General features: G+C 33.8%; 1 protein-coding gene and 1 long non-coding RNA gene across 34 annotated transcripts in view; one reads left to right on the top strand and one right to left on the bottom strand.

Annotated features, from left to right (window-relative positions):
* The window catches only part of MYCBP2 (MYC binding protein 2, E3 ubiquitin protein ligase), a 203,873-nt gene that overhangs the window by 81,850 nt on the left and 107,222 nt on the right, over positions 1 to 14,801 (bottom strand). For all 33 annotated transcript variants that reach the window (XM_015277213.4, XM_015277190.4, XM_046901818.1 and 30 more), the window contains 10 exons: positions 14,587 to 14,778; positions 13,437 to 13,643; positions 12,611 to 12,742; positions 10,984 to 11,162; positions 9,721 to 9,863; positions 8,763 to 8,863; positions 7,345 to 7,563; positions 5,784 to 6,009; positions 5,089 to 5,207; positions 3,558 to 3,645 (listed from right to left, as the gene is read on the bottom strand). In XM_015277213.4, coding sequence (XP_015132699.2) covers positions 3,558 to 3,645; positions 5,089 to 5,207; positions 5,784 to 6,009; positions 7,345 to 7,563; positions 8,763 to 8,863; positions 9,721 to 9,863; positions 10,984 to 11,162; positions 12,611 to 12,742; positions 13,437 to 13,643; positions 14,587 to 14,778 — 1,606 coding nt within the window. The remainder of the gene's footprint in view (positions 1 to 3,557; positions 3,646 to 5,088; positions 5,208 to 5,783; positions 6,010 to 7,344; positions 7,564 to 8,762; positions 8,864 to 9,720; positions 9,864 to 10,983; positions 11,163 to 12,610; positions 12,743 to 13,436; positions 13,644 to 14,586; positions 14,779 to 14,801) is intronic.
* On the top strand, positions 438 to 8,862 carry LOC121113469. The gene is made up of 4 exons (XR_005862667.2): positions 438 to 491; positions 1,479 to 1,533; positions 3,791 to 3,856; positions 8,741 to 8,862. It is a non-coding gene; the product is annotated as an uncharacterized LOC121113469 (long non-coding RNA).

The raw sequence follows: 14,801 nt of genomic DNA, 5'->3' as shown, positions 1-14,801 counted from the left end.
ACAAAAGTTAAGTTTGCGGGAAGATGTGTAATATTGTTTAAACAGCTGCTTAAAGATTATTATGTTCTATAAGCTTAGTAAACATGCAATGCTGTGTAGTTCAGTGTACAAGCAAATAACCAATATACATTACACATAAAACAATCAAAACTAAAAACCGATAATTATAATTTCATCTCCAAGACAGTATGTATGGCAAATCTTTGGATGCAACTAGATACTTCTAGAAAAAGATTTTAGGAGGTCAAGCTGATTGCCAGGAAGCATTACTCAAAACTATGCACCAGCTGCTCCCTTATAAGAACTTACCCTAATAAAAATATTTAAAACCCTTATAAACTGTACAATTTGATAAATTATGAATACACCTAGAGCATTAAAATGAATTATATTCTACCACATAGTATTTCCTTCTCACATATGCCACTCAGAAATCTGATTCCATAGCGACCAGAATTGCCAAACATAGTCTTAACAGAAAAGTCAAACAGGTAAAGTTACCATATTTCTAGTCTTTCTCAAAAACATGTCAGGCAATTCTATTTGTAAGGAAAGAGAAAAGAGATGAATCAAGAGCTAAGATAATTTAAAAATTTTAAGAAATGAATATATATAGAAACTCTGCTCTCACAGATCACATCTAGAGAATTTCAAACAATTAACTAATAATGTTTAATAACTGAGTAACACATTGATCAATTCCCTATTACTGCTTAGGTTAGATCTCAGTCAGACTAGATCTCTCCTGGAAAGAGACGAAAATCTCTTAAATTCAAGTATCTTAAATTTACGTCTTGAAGAACTTGCAAGGAGGAAACATTACCTTGGGAACATAGTAACTCAATATTTGGGTATATTCATAATGATGACATTTTTTAATTGTTATAGAGAAATATCTACACACATATCTGGCCAACTGTATTCAGAATATACCCACAACAATCGTTAATAAAAAAACAAGATACCTTTTTGTGAAGGACATTCTCCCTCAGTAAAGTCTTTACAACATAATGCAGTCATGTAAATAATGCTAAAGATGGAAGGATCTATAAGGATGACAGCAACAACTATTAACTCAGATTCAAAGTCACTTCAGTGACCTTGTCTATCTTCCTTGATATACATTTTCTGGACATATTTTTATTTTACTTTTTTCTTACTCCCATGATGCCCTTCGCACCTCTCATAAATGTAGCTTTTGAGAACTTTCAACCATGTGTTTTCTGCTTCTTTTTAAAAATTCTGTCATGATATTCATGAAGTTTCCCAAATTTTAATTTTGTCAGGCTTTAATAGCACTTAGTTGGATTCAGAGGCCTAGGTATTATCAGGGAAATGGAGCAGGATTTACTTTTCCTACTTTTGTGCAGTGTAACATGAGATAATGAGCTTATACGTAGGTATTACAAGACATTTTTTTAGCAAACAGAAGAGAAACAGGCACCTGTTTTCAGTGATTCATTTCATTTTTTTTTCAGATACTCATCTTAGGATGACACGAACCATGACTATGTCTACATGATCTCTAGAAAGGTTAGAGCTACCATCTTAGACTCAGTTGAATTCTAACTTCTTAATGCTAAAATATAGGCATTTTAAGTTAAGTTGCTTATTCCCTTCTGGAATGAATCTTTTCCTTCAGTTAATTTCTTCAAACTGTGTAAACTCACATATGAAACAAAGGTAAAACTGTAGACATTTTTAAATGAAGTATGAAAATTAAAATACAAAGTTATTTCTTCTCGTATGCACAGCAATACATTATTTTATGATTACATAAGTTCTTAAAATTATACTCCTCTGCAAATGAGCAGTGGCAGTAATATATAATATATAGTATTTTTCAAGGCATCACTGACAGCAAAAGGTAGAAGATGCATTACTTACAAAAAAGCAGTCTGATATTAAGGCAGTTAAATGTTGCTTTAGAAAATCACATTTTAGCTCTGTTCCTGCAGAATTTATTCTGAGCCACTCAAAACACTTCCAACTAAAATTACAGACAACTGAAAATTGTCTTTAAAAAACTTCACAGTAATTTCCATCACAAACAACTACTCCTGCCTATAAGTTATCAGTTCTGTTTATTTGTAGAGTCCGGTGGTCTGGTAGAGAAACTCTCCACACTTATTTGTCACTACTTTTGCAGTACTGTCAGCCATACTAATAGACTTGACTGAAGTCCTTGAGCTGGTGTTATGTAAATGGTGAGATATATCATTTATAGTGCTACATCAATTACTTAAGTGACCAGAAAACCATCCTACATCTGCACCTGTCCTTCCTCTGCTGCAGCTCACAGACAATTCCATTCATAAGTCGGCTGAGTCTGCAGAACTGACTTGGCTGCATGTTATTTCATATTTGATTTCTATGCTTTCAGGAAGAACAATCTACACATCAACGACATTCAAATACTTCTAGGGAACCAAAATTAGAAACAAATAAAAACAAAAATTCTTATTTTGAAGTTAGAATGAAGTATTAAAAAACCTGGGAAGTGAAATTAGAAGCATTTCAAGTTCAGTCTCTTTGTCGTATAGAAGAAGAGAACAGCATAATAAATGGGTACTAGGGAAATCAACAAAAGTAAGGAGATAATGAAGCTAAAAACAGAAGAGGGCACTCTGTTTAATAAACTATAGAATTGCCTGTACTTTTGAGAGAGAAATACAGATTTACCAGTGCAGTTGAGGTGCTTACTTAAAATAAAGTAAGAAATTTGCACATTCAATACACAAGCAAAGTATTAGGTTAAAAAAAAAATTCAAATTAGGTTTTGTGGTTCAACTACACACCGAATAATGCCTTCCTGCTCATTAATAAATATTTTTCTCTGCCAGTCTGCTTAACAATATCTGAACTCTCATTTGCACTCCTAAATTAAAATGAAAGATATCTTATTACAGAAACTGTTTTTCCTAAATGGTAATGTTAATTGTGTTAAACGCTATTATACATAATATGGTTGTATCATCACAACATTCTAACTCAATTTCCACATCCATTCATTTTCATAAACTCTTATCCTTGTATTTTAAATTGCATTTGGATTATTGTACATTTTTGTTTACTGCATCTGCTGTGGAATATTTTTATAGCCGCAAAAAATATAGCAGTGATATTGTAGGCTGCAAGGTCTGCAGATACAATAGCCATTCTCAATTTAAAACAGATAATTTCCAATTTTACAATTGAATGCTGCAGATGTTGCTCTTTCAGAAAGGTGTGAAGTGCGGTGAGAAAAAAAAACAGTGAAAGGGAAATACAAATATGATACCTGCACATTTGTGAAGTACCACAAGAGAACTGTAGAACATAGCTCGTACACTGATACACTACACCTGTGAATGGGGTGAGTTGGTTTAGATTTAACCATTCTCTCCATTACAGCTTAAGCAGAAAACATTTTTTTTTTAAATCTTGGTTGATTAATTCAGCTTTAGAATCAATTTTATATGATCATCTTTAAGTAAAAGCAATATGTGGACTTACAGAGCGCATTTATGAATAAAACTTGAAACAACAATGAAATAAGTTCCTAGAGCCAGACTTACCAATAGGAAGAGCTAGATCTTTCTTCATCAAAGCTGCTGCACATGACCCTCCTAAATTGGCCAATTCTTTTTCCAGCTGAATAATACCCTTAAAATTTAAACAGATTTTTAAACAAAAATAGCGTTTCAGAAAATATGACAACAGATGTTTTTTCTTGATCCTACTTTATCCTAAGAAATATTATTTGTATGTTCCATTTCTAAATTTCTCTGATATTCTTCTTGTCTTACAGTTGGACTGGCATATTTTAGTATGGCATGGGACACAGCACCAACATTTTTAGAACCATTTCAGCTAGGTAAGAACATGATTCATTATAATTGTCTGATGCTAAACAGAAAGGGAACTCCCAAATAAAAAAAAAATTACTGTTAAATATTCAGATTACAAAGCAATCCCCCTTCTAAACTGTACAAATGTACACATATTATACCATACATTATACCAAAAACAGAAGAGAACAGAAAAAAAAGCCTTCCTTTCCAACCACCAATGCACAAATCTAAGACAATTTTTGCAAAATCCTAGGTCTAGGCAAAGTATAATAGTTCTAAATAAACCTGTTTCCTTGACACTGACATTCAGTGGCATCTTTCAATTTTTCTAGTGTCTTCCCTAACAAGGAATGACTTCTGATATATGATATAATGGTTGTAGCTTGTTCTTTGGAAAGACAGAATTGATGAGACAAAATGTACCACACTGATTCTAACCACACCTTATGGATACCTTGCTCTTTTAAACTAGAGAAAACACAGTGCTCACCACAATACACACTTTTCTACTGCTGGCAATGTCTCAGAAAGTTGTAATCACCAAGCTTTCAAAAGAACAGAAATTTACATTGCATGTCCAATTACTTAATGCAAGTTCCACTAATTAAAGTTAAGCTCTTATTCCACAAATGGAGCATCACACTTTTCTATGAAGATAAAACTCTTTTTAACATATTCACGGATGACACAGAACATTTAAAGTAAACAAACACCAAGCCCTAAACATAAACGGCAAGAACAGACATTGCTGTCATACAACTTTTATGGAAGCTTCAGTCCTGAGATGCTAGGGAGCTTAAAAACTGTAAAACTTGCTTTTCTATTACAGAATGTATTTGCAGTCTAACTGTTGTACTGAAAGACTGTGATGTGAACACTGCTCCTTCAGGTAGAGAACTCCTATGATGTCCATATTGTATTATGTGATTCATCTGGACAAAGAATTTTCAGAATTTTACAAAATTTCTTATTGATGTAAGATACAAAATCGTAACGCTATGTACGTGAAGAAAGTCGCAGTTACTAAAAATCCCCCACACAAAAAAAAACATGTCAACATATTCAGATTAAAGAATTCCAAAATTAATTGTGTTAGAAACAACACCTATTTAAAAATTATATGCAAATAATTGAAAAATATTTTGCTAGTGCTCTTTAGTCAGAAGTACAGATCAGTTACTTTTACCAAAAAACCTTCTGGCCATATAAGAGTGAATTAATAGGTTCACTTGAAGCATTTCTACTTTTTTCTTACCTCATCAGATCCTGGACTGAATTCATATCCAATTGCATAACATTTGAAACCATAAAAACAAGCTTTTTCATCTTTCACATAGTCTGATGCAGTCTCCAGAGAAAATAGAGCTTCATTTCCTTATAGGAAGTAAAATAATACAAAAAATAAATTAAGTGGAACTTTTAATATTTCTGCTCTTTGGGAATGTATCCATTACATGAACATAAGTGAAATGTAGACTTCATAAGTAATATGTGAAATAAAAACAAATAACATGCAGATGAACACTTCAAAAAAGAAACCGAATATAAACATAGTCCACAGATACACAGTTGATGGCTCATAACAGCTTCTTGCCATCTTGAATGGTGACACTTCATCAACTTTGTTTTCTAGAATGATTTTGCTGAAAAGTCAAACGTATCATTTCATTACTTTATTTTGACTTTAATTATGTTAACATTAAAATGTTAATTATTTCATGTTAACATTATTATGTTAATTATTTTAACAATCATAGAATGGTTTGGGTTGGAAGGGACCTTTAAGATCACCTGCTTCCAAACCCCCTGCTATAGGCAGGGACACCTCCCTCTAGGCGAGGTTGCTCAAAGCCCTATCCAGCCTGGCCTTGAATGCTTCCAGGGAGGGGGCATCCACAACCTCACTGAGAATGAACATTAATAAGAATTATTGTAAAATATATTTATTACCTGGCAATACTAATACCATTGTAGGCCATCCTGAAGATCCGGAGAATTTTTTCAGTTCTATCCATGAATTAAGATTTTCATGAACAGAAGCATGTTTTGGTCCAAATCCCAGACTCTGTGCAATTCTGACAGGAATTAGTAAACGAAGAACATCCTCTGATTGAGCAGTGCCACACTGAGTGTCAAATTCTATTGTTATCCATCTGACACACTCAGGAAAAGTTACCTAAAACAAAATAGGGGAGAAAAACCTAATTACATGCATGTTTTGTGGGATTTTTTTGTTTCACCTTTAAAGAAAAGCAAAACAAAACACCACTATTAGGTTTTGGGTTTTTTTTTGCCTTCTGTTTTTAACGCTTCAGGCTATGAAAGTGATTCAATTGTGTAATTTTGCACAGTTGTTTTAGCATGCTTTACATTAATCAAATTTATAATTGAAATTCAGACACACATGAAATGCTTTACACTGAGCTACGATCATGTGTTTTAACTTATGTCCAGATACCATTTGTGTTTGTTTCTGTGTTGAAGAACCCCCGTGAAAGACCATTAAAGAAACTGACAGACTAGTTTAAGTATTTCCCTCTGAAATACCTTTTAAAATGCAAACCTTAAAAGACACAGTCAGTGTCTGCTTTGCCCAACCCTAGAAAAGTGCATAGCAGCTGAAGCATTGTTATGAATGTAGTCTGCATTACAACAGCATACAGTTACAGTATTTTAAAAGTAGTAAGAGCTAGTTACTACCAGCTTCAGATAGGCTCCATGCATTTTCACAGCAACAATAAGAATCATCACTTCAGGAAGATCACATAACTGTAGTTATCTTGGATTCTTGGATTTACTGTTTTGAAATCAATACCACTACAGAACTCACTAGTTCTGGAAACAAAACACAGGATTTATATTTCAGGCAGGCAATTTATGCCTCTGCCCTTTACTCAGATGAATAAAATCACTCCCTCTCAACTCACATTCTGAAAATCTAATCAGTCACCTATGTAAGGCAGACTGCATCCCACTTATAGTGACTCAACACAAGAGAACATCAGAGACCTTTGCAAAGTGAAATCATAGTTTAAGTGCATCTAATTTGTGAATAATTTAAATAGCAGACCAAAATAGCAGTGTAAGGATCCCTATGTTACAAATACACATGAATTTGACTAGAACTGACGCTAAGTGTTTTCACAAAGCATTGCTTCAGTGTTAGATAAGAATGTCTAAGACATGATTAGATAATGTCTGTTGGATTAAGAATTCTAACTTCTACAGTCTATACAACTAGAGCAAATAAACTGTATGTGACAGAAGAAAAATCTAAGAATGAGCAAATTTAGGTGCTTTCACTAGACACCTGAATTGAAGGTTAAATTTACGCAGGCCCTCTACTCTTATCAAAGAAAGAACTTTATCCAGAAAACGGTACATTCATAATACACACAAAGCAGTTTCCTATATTAGACAATACGAGTTCTCAGACAGCAAATTCTGACAAAATGAAAATGTTATAAGTATTTAAGGAATAAAAAATTAAAATTTAAGATCTAGTGTTTACCTTGTAGTGTGTAACACAGGCAGGTTTATAGGGATGTTCACTTTCCACAACAGCATAGTGATTAGAGGTGGTACAAGCTGAAAGCCCTTGCTCTGGCTGGTTTCCTGTGGTGCTGTCTGTAGACTGATTGGGGTTAAAAGCTGGAGGAGCATATTTCTGATTCAGAACTGCCACAGAAGGAAGTAATTGTTGTACTAGGCCAAAGACCTCTACAGCAACCTGTAACATAATGCCAAATACACTAAATTATTACTTATGACTGGGTGAAAAAAAACCCCACAAACCAGAATTTCTTGCAACCATTGTAGAATGGCTGATTTGGATATTCTCAATAAATCACTATCACAATTCATTCAGTCACATTTTCCAACTTTGCACCTACAAAATCCTTGCAGACAAAGCACCATTTGGTTAATCTCAAATAAGAGACTTATCAAAAAACGGAATAAGAATCTGTGTTTGCAGCTGTGATATATGTACATTAAAACACTTTCTCCAACACCGGAAAGTCTTAACATGAATGAGCAATTATGAGTTGACAGAAAGGAAACACTGTCTACAAATCATACTCCAGCTGTAGTTTGTTTTCTGAGAAAACTGTTATTTTTCCAATATTGAACATTTTAAATACATGTATTGATAAACACTGCATTGTTCTCAGTAATCTTTATGAAATTTTCAAAGGAGAGGAATGCTTCTGAAGCAAAACACTTGTTGCGAACTACAGTTCATCACAGCAACAAGGTAATTTGAATTTCAAATAAATTTTAAAGAAATGAATATTTTAAGTAGCCAGTCCTCTTTCCTCCCCCTTTAAAGAGAAGTTAGAATGGAGTTTACAGTTCACAAAAAAGACATAAAAGACAGTAATGTCTAATAGCTAAGGATAAGTACATCTGTAATTTCAATAACGGCTTCCAAAATTTTCAGACATGTTTAAGTATGGTTTGCCACAGAAAAGTATTTTTATTCATAGGTGACACCTTCTCATTTGTAATTTTGATAGAAACAAACTTCATTTAATAAATAGCTACCATTTCTTTAGATATTCATTGTAAAATCTGATTTATATAATATAAAAAAAAAGTTCATCCATTAGTATTCATCAATAAGTAATATTCCTTCTAACTTTTTGTCTTTTCCTACTGTCAAAGCTGTACTCTTTTAATTTACTTCCTTAAGGTTGTTTTATTTATTTATTTAATGATTACTTCAACATAAACTGAAAATAAAATAAGTCATTAAAGAATGACATTTTAAAAATTCCTGTCTCTTGGAAATTTCACGATGAGTCAAGTGGTCAAAACACTAATTCATAAAATCATAAAAAAAATCATCATGCGAAGATTTTTCAGAGTAAACCTTTTTCTTACATAACGTTCTTAACTTTTTTCAGTAATTTCTATTGAGGAGCATACCTTGGGGATTGCTGCTGCAACTGGTCCTATGTAGGCTATTATGAGGGGAAGCAGCATTGAGAACAGACTGGAAGAGCTGAGTAGTTCTGGAATGTCTTCAGCTAAACAAAGATAATTACAACACAAGTATTGTAATATTCTTTATAATAAATGTATTATGGTTGAAAGTGCATCGTATTTTTCTTGTTTGATTCTTATTAGTTAATCTTCTAGCTTCTACATCAGTTTTTACCAAGAGCTGCTTTCATTATCTAGGCACTGTCACTCAAAATCAAATTATAAATGTGCAAAGTTCACCTGAGATAAGCAAGCCATTACATACAGTTTTGTATTTAAAAAATTCCTTGTTTTATAACATAATTTTATTGATTCTATGTCATTTTGTGTAACTGTGTTAATATTTTCTATGCTATAAAATCTAGTACAACACACCCATCCCAGCTCTCAAAATCAATTTCTGTAACAGTACTCAATATTACAGACTCCTTTGATACAGCTTAAAAGCGTTCAATTTTAAGATTAACATCTGAATTTCTCAAAAACAGATGTTTAAGTGCTTATAAATGCATTACATTCATCAGTTTTCCTGCTACCATCATTGTGCAAAACATGCAATAAATTTTGGAAGTGACCCATTAAAGCATATATTTTGGCAATACAGAATCTTACTGGCTTTAATGTTTGCTAAACTGATGAACAAGTTTATATGAAGTATATGCCTATGACAGCTCAAGTGCAACTCGAAGATTTAGAAAGTTACTCCCAGTTCAATATGTACAGCTGTGACAGATTAGAAAAATAATCTTTGAAGACAGAAGAGAAATATCACAATCATTCTTTGAAGACAGAAGAGAAATATCACAATTGCTTTATCACTGATTTTCTACTCTCAAATCCTTCTAACAAAGAAAGAAGTTTTGAAAAATCAATTTTGGAAGTCAATTATCAAAAATCTTACCATCTACAGCAAGAGCCCTGTGCAACAGGTCTTTGGCTGCTCGTACAACAGCACTCACAACAGAAAGAGCCCTGCTACAATTTTTGTCTTCTTCATTAGCTTTATTCAAAAGCTGTGATTGTAGATCTCCGTCATACTCACTCCTGGATGACAGATTAAAAGTAAGTTCATAAAATAGAAAATTACCTTAAACATGGCTGACTTATTTTTGGCATAGAATAATTAAAACAATTAATTTACAATAAAATAATAAAATAAACAACACAAGTCAACCACTGAGGATACCTTGGAGGCTACACCACAGTATTTGCCCTTTGCTATTGTTTTATTTTTCTCTGAGAGTAAATAAGAAAAGCATGTTTCTGAAATGTCTGCTTTGACTGGATGTCTTTCAAATCTTAGAAATGTATTGCTAAACACTTTACAGAAACCAGTAAAACACTTTCAATTAATATTTCTTTGCTATAACTGTTAAAAAGATTCTCACTCCACATTCCAAAGATTGATTTTGGTTTTGAAATGCAGTGTAAGGCTTACCCTCAACAAATAGTCTTCTCCTTGAAATCTACTCTATGTCAAAGTAGCTTCTACTAAAAAATATCATTTTCCTAAGACATATTAAATGTCTATTTTTATACTTTCAAAGCAGCCCAATCATGACTATACACCAATTCAAGTCTTCAAGAAGACAGCGAATCAGTTTTTGCATAGACAACTGAAATCACTCAGTCAACAGGCAAATTTCCCATTCTACTGAATTTCTTATGTTTAGAAAGTTTTCATCTTCCAAACAGCATTACAGAACACTAAGATTCCAGAACTAGCAGCTCCGCATGCTCAATGACTTGACTTTACATGGAATAGTTCAAAGTGCAACTAAATGAAACGTACAGCAGGGCAACTTCTCTATGACTTCAACAAAACACTCCTACAGAAAGGTATTTTTCTCCATTGTCTCCTAGAATTGTAATTTTGCTGTCAGTCTCATGGCCTTTAAATTTTTATTTATTAGTCTCTGACACTGTATGCAACTGAATATTTCCAGTGAATCCTCCCAACACACTTCTGCCCTAATCAGAAACACGTTAAATCCAAAGACTGAAATTACACTGAAAGAACACGTTAATTCTGCTAGAGAATTAACACACAAACACACTCCAGATGCATTTATTTCTATTATATCTCTTAAAAAAAAAAAATTGTATAGCAGCATGACTGCTCTCATTCACTTTTCTTAGAAACAGATCATGGTAACACACAAACCTGTAATACAGAATCTGTGGAATCTGTCCCCGTGTTTGGTTTGTGCCATTACTGCTCAGACTGCACGTACTAAAAGTAAATGTTACACCATCTGGACACTGAACTGTGGTCATTCCTCCATCTCCATTGGCAGTTCGGCTTCCATAATTCCTCAAGCGAACTGCATATTTCACATTTTCCTTAAAAAGGAGAGGCAAAAATAATAAGCAGCACAAAACAAGCACATAAGTTAGGCTTCATAGTTTAATGAGAGCTACTATAGTTATTTTACATTAATACTAGAAAGCATGAAAAGTTCTTCAAAGGACTCTACAAATGTAACTGACTGAAAAAAAATATTTAACAGAAGTCAAAGTTGCTTCATGCTCCCAAGCTATGGAATAAAACTTAAGTATTACTTTAGTATCGGGACCAGCGCTACTTAACATCCTTGTTGGTGATGCAGGGAATGGTATTGAGTGCACCCTCAGTAAGTCTGTGGGTAACATCAAGCTGTGTGGTGCGATCAACACACTGGAGGGATAGGATGCCCTACAGAGGAACCTGGACAGGCTTGAGAGTTTCCCATTTGCGAACTTCATGAAGTTCAATAAGGCCAGGTGCAAGGTCCTTCTTGTAGGTAATTCCAAGCATAAATACAGGTTGGGCAGAGAATAGATTGAGAGCAGTGCAGAGGAAATGACTTTGGGGTACTGGTTAATGGAAAACAATATGAGCCAACACTGTCTGCTTGTAGCCCAGAAAGCCAGTCACTTCTTAGGCTGCAACAAAAGAAACAAGGCCAGCAAGTCGAGGGAGATGATTCCAACTCAAGTCATTCTCCTGCTCTGCTTGGCATTTACAAGGCCCCACCTGGAATGTCCAGGTCTTGAGCAACACCAACAAAGGACATGGACCTGTTGGATCTGTTGGAACTAGTCCAAAGGACTGTCTTATGAAGACAGGCTGAGAGTTGAGGTTGTTCAGCCTGGAGAAAAGAAGGCTCTGGGAAGATCCTACAGCAGCCTTCCAGTACCTAAAGGGGGTCTCCAGGAAAGATGAGGAAGAACTCTATGAAGGAATGTAATGACAGAGGTAATGGCTTTAAACTAAAAGATCTAATCTAAATCTGCCCTCTAAAGAAGAAATTCTTTGCTGTGAGGGTGGTGAGGCACTGGAACAGGCTCCCCAGAGAAGTTGCGAACGCCTCATCCCTGGAGGTGTTCAAAGGCCAGGTTAGATGGGTCATTGAGTAATCCATTCTAGTGTCCCTCTTCATGAAAGAGGAGTTGGAACTAGAAGATCTTTAAGGTCCCTTCAAACACAAACTATTCTATGATTCCTTCTAATTGCCTGCAAAGAGTCAAGGTACCAAACTGCACACAAGAAAGCTGTACACTCAAGATGTGTAACTGCTTAGGAATTACAAACCAGTTTATACCATTTTAAAAGTTGAGTTCAAATTTCTTTTTACTTCTAGGATTTGCACTCTTCAGTGCAAAACTGACAATTCATAAAGCAAAGATATCAAGATCAATTGTAAATGTGTAAACAAAAAAAATTACACTGAATATTCCAGTTTTTGTTTTCTACAAGTCATGAGAGCTGTTTCAAAAGAAACCTACAGACATGTACTTCTTTTACTTACCTTCAGTGGCACAACTTTGTCAAGTCTAATTTCAGCTATGTCACTGGGAGAATCATCTGTGGTGTAAGTTCCTTTAACCAACTCTAATGATGTCCATCTATGAGAGTGAGTTGAATCTCCAGTATGATCACTCTGAATCAAAGAAACAATGTCATTTTAATATGTTTACATTATAAATACATAGCACATATGCAAATATGTGTCTTCAAATATGCAAATATGTAACGCTTTCCTGCAAAATTTGTTACACAAATCATTATAAATAAAACAAAACAAACAAACTCTTTATAGAGTCAATAGTGAAGCTTTTCAGTTAACAAGGAAATTACTGGACAGGAAATCTTCCATAGCAACCTATGCTTGCCCTTTGAAAGAGATTAGAATAGTCACTTGAAATATGTATGTTACAGTTGAGTACTTTAAAAGCAAAAAAAACATTTTCAGCCTGACCACGCTGGCAGGCTATTCTTTTTTTTTTTTTTCTTTCATAATTATTGGTGTAAAATGTTTTAAATTGGAGTACTTCTTTTTCTTATTTTCCTTAGCAGTACATAGAGAGAGATACCTGTTGCTAATTTACATTCAGAAGTGAAAAGCCTAATACAAACATTATCTATAATTAGATTTCAAGGTCATAATTGACTTAAGGAACCTACTGGATGTTTTATGTAGTTTGAAACACCACAAAAAACACTACCACAAGCAAAGCAAAACACCTTACAGCTGCACTGGTAGCTTAGACTGCAAAAGCATGTTACAGTATTTCATTGCGGAATATATTATGGAAAAATATTTTGTTCAGTTTCTTTTCAAATGTAGTACTTACATCATCAACTAATACTTCCAGCTCATATTCATGAATTCCCCCTCCACCATAAACAGAAAATCCTACTACAACAACACCAGCTTTGTCCACAGAGAAACATATTGCATCAGGAGATCCGTTCCCAGTATTCCAGCTTCTTCCCTGACTTGTTTTAGTGAATCTGTTTGGTGTGGACTTGACAGAATGAAGAGAGTTCAGTCCGTCAACCTGTAAAAAAATAAATAAAAGTAGAGAAAGTTAACTGCTAAACATCAGACAACTTTAAAAAAATAATAAAAAAAAAACACAACCAAAATTAAGTGAATTAAAATTAAAATTAAAGAAGATTTTGAACTGGATAAATTTTAAGTCAACTCATACATAAAAACATAAAAGATGTCACTATACCAGCTTCTTTTTAATATTACACCACAAAATAAATTATTTTTTTAGAATTATGCAATAGCAAGAGACAACTAAGAATCTTATTCCTAAATTTTTCACGTATTTAAACATATATAATACGAATCATCAAAAAAGATAAAATTTAGGCATGCTTCAAGAAGAGTTGCATATTTCTGCCTTAGATATGGTCAAGACCAAGAGAACAAAGAGATAATGAAAACATCTTAACCAATGCTATCAAAAATTAAGTACATTCTATTAAACAAAAAAAAAGCTCATAGTAGACAAACTGGGATGTGAGTTTAATAAAATTGAATAAATTCCTATCATTTAACAATATAGCTTTATACATATGCATCTTTGGATTTCAACAGTTTAGACTCATTACCATTCTCAATTTTCTAATACAAAACAAACTAACTGGAGACAGTCTAGTGACAGAATACATATACACAGTAATTTGAAAATTTTATTATTTAATATTGAATATGCAAAGGACAATAATACTAAGGAAGATCAAGTGTATACAAGAGAAAGTTACACAACCCAAAAACCAAATTCTGACCTGCAGTCAAAAGCAGACAGAACACATGGAGGACCCTATGATAAAATGAGAGGCACAGAAACACTCAAGAGATGTGGCACTGCCTCCCATGCGCTCTAAATCAATATATTTTGAGTGTCTACTTGCATGGGTGTGCATGCAAAAAGAAAATACATCTGTACTAACCAATGACTTCTAGGAATGAACTTACAGAAACTTTACCTCAGATCCTAATGCTGATGCTGTAAGCTCACTCACAATACTAGCAAGCAACCCACAGGTATTAGAAACCAGATGTGAAGAGAAAAGTTCATTTTCTCGCCTAAGGCTGTTCCGGACTGGTAAAACAACAATGACCAACATCTTTTCCAGCACTTCCCGAAAGCTCGTCATTCCTGAAACATTTTCTTCACTCTGCATGATGAGGACAAAAATGG

This window comes from Gallus gallus, chromosome 1 (assembly GCF_016699485.2).
Source record: "Gallus gallus isolate bGalGal1 chromosome 1, bGalGal1.mat.broiler.GRCg7b, whole genome shotgun sequence".
NCBI lineage: Eukaryota > Metazoa > Chordata > Aves > Galliformes > Phasianidae > Gallus > Gallus gallus.
The sequence above is the reverse complement of the archived record's forward strand: the minus strand, read 5'-3'. Positions and strand labels throughout refer to the sequence as shown.